The 6,339-nt window shown below is 49.0% G+C and overlaps 1 protein-coding gene across 2 annotated transcripts in view; it reads left to right on the top strand.

The window, feature by feature from the left end:
- The window catches only part of GALNT18 (polypeptide N-acetylgalactosaminyltransferase 18), a 301,670-nt gene that overhangs the window by 286,973 nt on the left and 8,358 nt on the right, over positions 1-6,339 (top strand). For both annotated transcript variants that reach the window (XM_005873977.2, XM_014545884.1), the window contains one exon: positions 855-1,019. In XM_005873977.2, coding sequence (XP_005874039.1) covers positions 855-1,019 — 165 coding nt within the window. The remainder of the gene's footprint in view (positions 1-854; positions 1,020-6,339) is intronic.

Here is a 6,339-nt window from a genome sequence, read left to right as displayed (position 1 = left end):
CCCCCCCCCCCGCCCCGCCCCAAAAAAAACCCTGGGTGCTTGGTCTGTAAGAGCACTTCACGTGGACTGTCTCAGCTCCTTGTGGGGGAATTCTGTGCATCCTCTGTGACCTCTGAGAGAGACCCTTGGAAGCTTGGACCTGATTTCCCCAGACTTCGCCCCTTGTGCCCTTTCCCTTCGCTGATTTGATCTGTATCCTTTCACTGTGATAAATCATAGCCTTGAGTACAGCCATGTGCTGAGTCCTGTGAGTCAGTGAATCACTGAACCTGGGGCTGGTCTTGGGGACCTCTCCATACTCCTGCAAAGCCAGAAATATTTGCCATCTGGCCCTTTAATAAAAAGTTTGCCAACCCCTGCTGTGCACAGTCCTAGGATGGATGGAAGTTACCTGTTGTATATCTCCTATCCCCCAGACTCCAAACCCCCTAATAGTGTCCAGGTTTCCTGCTCTCTAACTACTGGCCACGCACAGTAACTTGCATAAAGTATTTATGGAGGGAGAAGTCAGCAAGCCTGTAAATAATGGATTCAAGAAGTGCTTTTTAAACTGTAGGTGGTGAAATCAGTTTAAAAGGTTTGACCAATGCTTTTCAATGGAAGAACAGAATAGAAAGCATTTGCATTTAGGGAGGCTAAGTTTCATTTCTTGAAAAGTTTGTTTCAATTGTACATGTGGACCAGATGCTGTGCTGGATCGAAATGTAAAAGGGAGTCGTCTAGTCCATTGCAATAGAAAACATATGAAGGTCAGTGGATTGTAGTCCCTTTGCCAGATGCTTGGGGAGACACCCTGCTAACCCTCCCCATCTCTCCGGTCGTCAGCATGTAACCTCCTTCTCCCCCACCCCCAGAACGTGTACTACACGAGCAGTCAGCAGATCCATGTGGGCGTCCTGAGCCCCACGGTTGACGACGATGACAACCGGTGCCTGGTGGACGTCAACAGCCGGCCGCGGCTCATCGAGTGCAGTTACGCCAAAGCCAAGAGGATGAAGCTTCACTGGCAGTTCTCTCAGGTAACAGCCCAGGAGGAGGCAGAGCAAAGGGGATGGGGAGGGGCCCAGGGGCCAGGGAGGGTCTGGGAGAAGAGGGACACTGTGGCTAGAGGGAGGTGTGACTCCGGACAGCTCTTGGGATTTATTGAGCACTTACTATATGCCAGGAGTTTCACATATATCAGTTCATTGGGTTGTTATTATTATATTGTCATTGTTGCTGTTTTATTATCATTTTATTTAAGTTTTCGATGAAAGGAAGCAGGCTTAGAGTTGGGAGTCACCTGTACAAAGTCACACAGTAAGAGTAGGGCTGGGATTTAAACTTGGGTTTCTCTGGCTTTAAACCCTCGAATTTCTTCTACACAAGCTCCTTCTCAGGACATGAAGCCCAGCCTCCCAGGTATAGACAGTGCTGGGACCCTTCTGATCTATGACCCCTCTGCCTGCCTTCCTCCCAGTAGGGGTCGCTCTAGGGGATGAGGTTGCCACACAGGGAAATGTCTTGGGACATTTTGTAAAGGGCAGTCTGTCTTGACTCACTGAGAGAGGAGGCAGGGAGAGGAGCCGGGATTTCCTGGAATGGTCCCTGGAGGTCCTAGCCCAGCCAGGCACCTGCCACTCGGGGACTTTGTGTCAGCCAGATACGAGTGTTCTTGAACTAAAGTAAGTTCCCTGGCCCCTTCAGAGGCCTTGCTCCTCCCAGAAGCTCTGGAATCACCAGGAAAACAGAGCTCCATCTGTGCGGCCCGGGCCTCTCTGTGTCCAGCCTCATGCAGTTCGATGTTGATAAGCATGGCAACTCCATCTCAAAGGTGACACTGAGATTAAATGACCTGGCCAAGATCACACAGCCCAAGCGTGGCCGAGCTAGAGTTCCAACAGGCCGGCTGAATCTGACCCCAGGCTGCTTCAATATCCCAGCCCCCCAGGCAGGCCCATCTGCCCTCACAGACAGACGGCCTTCCCACATATGCTCCAAGGTTGTGGACTGGATGGCTCAGCTCATCTGTGCAGATCTGAATGCCTTGGTGCCCCTCACTATCCCTCATCTCATCTCTCCATCTGTGATTGGGACAGAGAAAGGAACAAAACAATGGGTGTCCTTGAAACAGACCCTCCAAAATCCAGCTCCTTCCTTCCCTCATCTCGGCACATGGCATTGAACAGGGAGCCCAGCACGATTCCTGCTTGAAGGGACACAGTGAGCAACAAAGCAGGCCATGTAGGCGGGTGGGGACGGGGCAGCCTTCGGCCACTTAGGCATCTATCTAATTGAAACTCCCAGAATGCTTTGATCCTTCTACCAAGGAAACTGTTTGAAAATGATATTTTTAAATCCCTATTTGCAAATCCAGAGAGCTACTCTTACTTGATATTTTGAAATTAACATTTGTGAAATTTTTGTTTAAAGCAAAATGATCAATATTTATCAAGCGACCTGGAATCTCTCCCCAAGCCCACATTGGTTAGGAGCTGCTCTTGACAAGGCCAGAGGATGCTGGGAGACTCTTAAATACCTAAAGTCGTGTTCTTAGACATGTTTTCTTGCAACAGGTTTTAATCTTTGCAAATTTCATGGGGAACCTACCAACTAGAATTTTCCGGTGCAGAAGTTGGGCTGAAAGGAGCTTTTAATGGTGCATTTTAAATCTCCTTTCCGGTTGCACAGTCTGCATTATTTACTCCCCTGAGGGCTGCATTTAAACTCCACAGACACTCAGGCTGAATTAATTTCAAAATAATCTAGTGCGATTCTCCCCTGATCGCCTACAAAGAAGATAGGCATTTGCATATCTTAGTGTTCCATCTCATACCCTGACTTTCTGTTTAATGCCTTTCCTCTAACTCTGGGAAGCCCTTCTGAATTTCCAATGCTTCCGGGATGAATCGGGACAGCGCTCGATTCTGACACTGAGAAACCAGGTTTGATGAAAACATCTCTTGGCAACATGGACGCACACGGCTCTAAGGAGCAATTTCCCAATAATGAACATTCTTTCCTTCAGTCGTTCATCAAACATTTATGAAGCACAGGGGTCTGGGCAAGAGGGATGCAGATGTGAGTCAAACAGGGCCTCTGCTCGGAGGAGCTCATGGGCATGTAAACACACCACACTGGGTGATGAGAGCCGAAAGGAGGGGGAGGGTGTTCTGGGACCCCAGGCTGACAGAACTCAGGGAACATTCGAGGCTTGTTTGATCTAGATCTTGGAAGTTGTAGGACAGTTCCCAGGTGTAGAAAGAGAGAAGAACATTCCATGTGGAGGCTCAGCCTGGGCAAAGGCAAGAAAAAGCAGAGCACACTTGAGAAATAGAAATCAGGTTTGGTGTGGGTGGAGTTTAGAATTTTCCATGGGGCATAAGAGAGATGAGACTTAAGAGTAAGTTTGAGCAGATAATGGTGGTCGCCGGAAGCCACGCTAAGAAGTTTAGATTTCACCTTAAAAGCAAAGGGAGAAACTAAGGGAAGTTCTTAAGCAACGGATTGTGGTGATGGGGTCTGAGTCCCTCGGGCAGCAGAGTACAAGTGGGACGGAAGAAAAGGAGCTGCAGACAGGCAAGCAGGGTAAGGGGCTCCTCCATTCTCCCTGTGAGAGAAGAGGTAACTTGGCTGGCACGGGGGCCTGGGGCCAGGCAGCTGTTGGGAGGACTTGGAGAGTCATTTTAAGTCTATTGGAAATAGTGATGGGTTAAGTGGAGGTAGTTGTGAAGGGGGCTTATTAATCCAAGGCCACCCCAGGACAGCTTCCTCATAGTCAGGGTTGTCCTGACATGAGGTTGGTAGTTCAGAGAAGAGGTGGGCTCAGGGAACACTGGGCAGGCCATCTGAGGCTATACAGCTCTAAACGAAACTGGACTGGATGGTCATAAGGGCTTGCCACTCCTGAAATCCTGCCATTCTAAGCTGAAGTTAGACAGCAGTCCTGAGAAGGGCTTTTCCACCTAGAAGCCCCACTGGGCCTGCCTTAGTGAAAAGCAGCATGAATTTGAAAATTAGCTGAGTTCTTGTTTGAGGGTCATATTTACCCCACTTTATGGAATCATTTGTTATTTCACTCCCTGCCCCTGTCTTCTGTCAGCCAGTAGACTGAAAGTCAGGGCTGTCTTCCACTTTCAGAATCTACAATCCCTCTTGAGAAGCCTGAGACAGAGCAGACATCCAGTGTGCTATTGATCGAAGGAAGGAGTCCCTGATTTAACAATTCACAAATATTAATTAAAGGCCTCTGATGTGCTAGGAGCTAGGTTTGGGGAGACCCAAAGATGAACAAAATCCTTCGATGGTCCTCCTTGCATGCATGCATGTTGAAAATTAAAAAAAATAAAATAAAAAACAATACGACTGTACTTCCAGGACATTTCAATGTAATAGTCAAAGCGCCCTGCTCAGTTGGAAATCCCTAGTTCCTACAGAAAACACTTGTAGGTGGTAGTGCATCCCAACTGCATGCGCTAAGTGGGGTGCTCAAAGTCACAGGGCCAATGTGCACTTCTCCCTCTACTGTAACTCCAGATGGAGGGAGGCAGGGAGGTAGAGATGTTTTATACTAAAACTAGAGATCCGGTGCATGAAATTCGTGCACTGGTAGGGTCCCTAACTGCTGTCAGTCGGGTACTCCCTCCCTGTCCCCAGCCAGCCCTGCCCATCTTCAAACTCCTGGATGAACTCCCATAGAGGAGACAATTTGCATACTATGCTTTTATTATATAGGACAAGTGTGTGCACGGTATGGAATACACATTTGTATGAAGATCTTTTAAAACAGGAGGCTTTGATGAATCGTCAGGTACTCAGACTGTAGTTCATGCTGCCCCCCAGACTGGGGTGTGCCGCCACTCCCGTTGGCTGCCAGGTTCTTTGGTAGAAACATTAGCAGGGCCCATCTGGGAGACAAGGGCACACAGATCAGTGTTCCACCGGCGGCCGTCCCCACACCTCCGCCCTGAGCTGCCTCCTTCTCAGTGCAGCGTGTATGCATTTTCTAAATGAGGACCATCCAGGACAATAAGAGGTTTCTATTAACGCCAGGAGAGAAGAGAGTTTCCAGAGTATGAGGAGACCGACTGGAGGAGTGCTGAGCACAGAGCCAAGCCCGCCTGTCCAGGGACAATCGGCCCTGATTGGTGGGGTCCAATTTGGTAAATTGATGCAAGATGAGTAACCCACTCAGAACAGAACCTATCTGCAGAGCACATTTCCCAGGGAGCACCGCTAATTCTGCCAAAGAATTTCCCAACACCAGGGAGGAGGAGCTCTGACTTTCTCCCGCTCCAGCCCCCACGCTGTGCCAGGAAGTCCAACTTTGAGAACGTTTGTGCTGAGCAGAAAGACTCTAGCCGGGTATTTCATTGTGGCTTTGGAATAAAACAGCTTTTCATTTCTATGTCACATGAAGGGGCAAGGGTGGAACTGTCCAGCTTGGGGACTGGCGAAGCTCTGTTCAGGCCTTGGCTGTTTCCTTAGTTATCGTTAGCGGATAGCAGTCAGCACCCCCTGCTCACCCCACAGAGATCAGGAGCCAGGACCAGGTGCAATGGCTCAGCTCCCCACTACGCAGACCTTGGGGAGGTTTGGAAATGTATTTATCAAGCATTTACATGGTGCTTACTATGTGCCTGGTACTACTGTAACTGATTTATAAAGATTACTTGGTCCCCATGATAATGTCATTAGGTACTTTAATTATCCTCATTCTACAGATGAGGAAACTGAGGCACAGAAGAATTGAATAATTTGTCCAAGGTCAAATCTGGGAATTCTGTCCAATTTGGGGCCCACACTGCCTTGGTCTCACCTCTGGAAAGCCAGTGGATGGCAGCTATGGCAGCTCCGGGCTGGGTCTCCCCGCCAAGCCACGTCGCAGGTGTGTCTGAACTGGCTGGATTCCCGCCTCCTTAGCACACTCCCTCCTGCCACCCTGCTGTCTTCATCCTCCCCTCACCCCCCCCAACCTCCACCTTTCCTTTCACACTTGACATTGCCATTGCTCCATCCTCAGTCCACTGGAGCTTCACCACAAATCCCAGGCCCGTCTCCCTCGGCCACCAAGTCTCCTTGAAGAAAGACAAACACCAAAGAGTTTATTGAGTCAATGAAGCGTTGGCTATTCATGGCACAGAGAGACCCCTTTCCCCTACAAAATGGCTTAATCTCGGGTGTCTGTAACCAGCACTAACATCGCACCTATGCTTTCAAGTATTTGAATACTGATTATAAACTGCTTAACCTGGAAACTCCTGTGCCCACTGTGCTTAAAGCAGTGGTTCTCAACCTTGGCTGCACCTTAGAATCACCTGGGAATCTTTTTAAAATCCTGATTTCTGGGCCTCATCCTCC

Source organism: Myotis brandtii, unplaced genomic scaffold (assembly GCF_000412655.1).
Source record: "Myotis brandtii unplaced genomic scaffold, ASM41265v1 scaffold422, whole genome shotgun sequence".
Taxonomy (NCBI): domain Eukaryota; kingdom Metazoa; phylum Chordata; class Mammalia; order Chiroptera; family Vespertilionidae; genus Myotis; species Myotis brandtii.
Note: the sequence above shows the minus strand (reverse complement) of the source record. Positions and strands in the feature narration are given on the sequence as shown.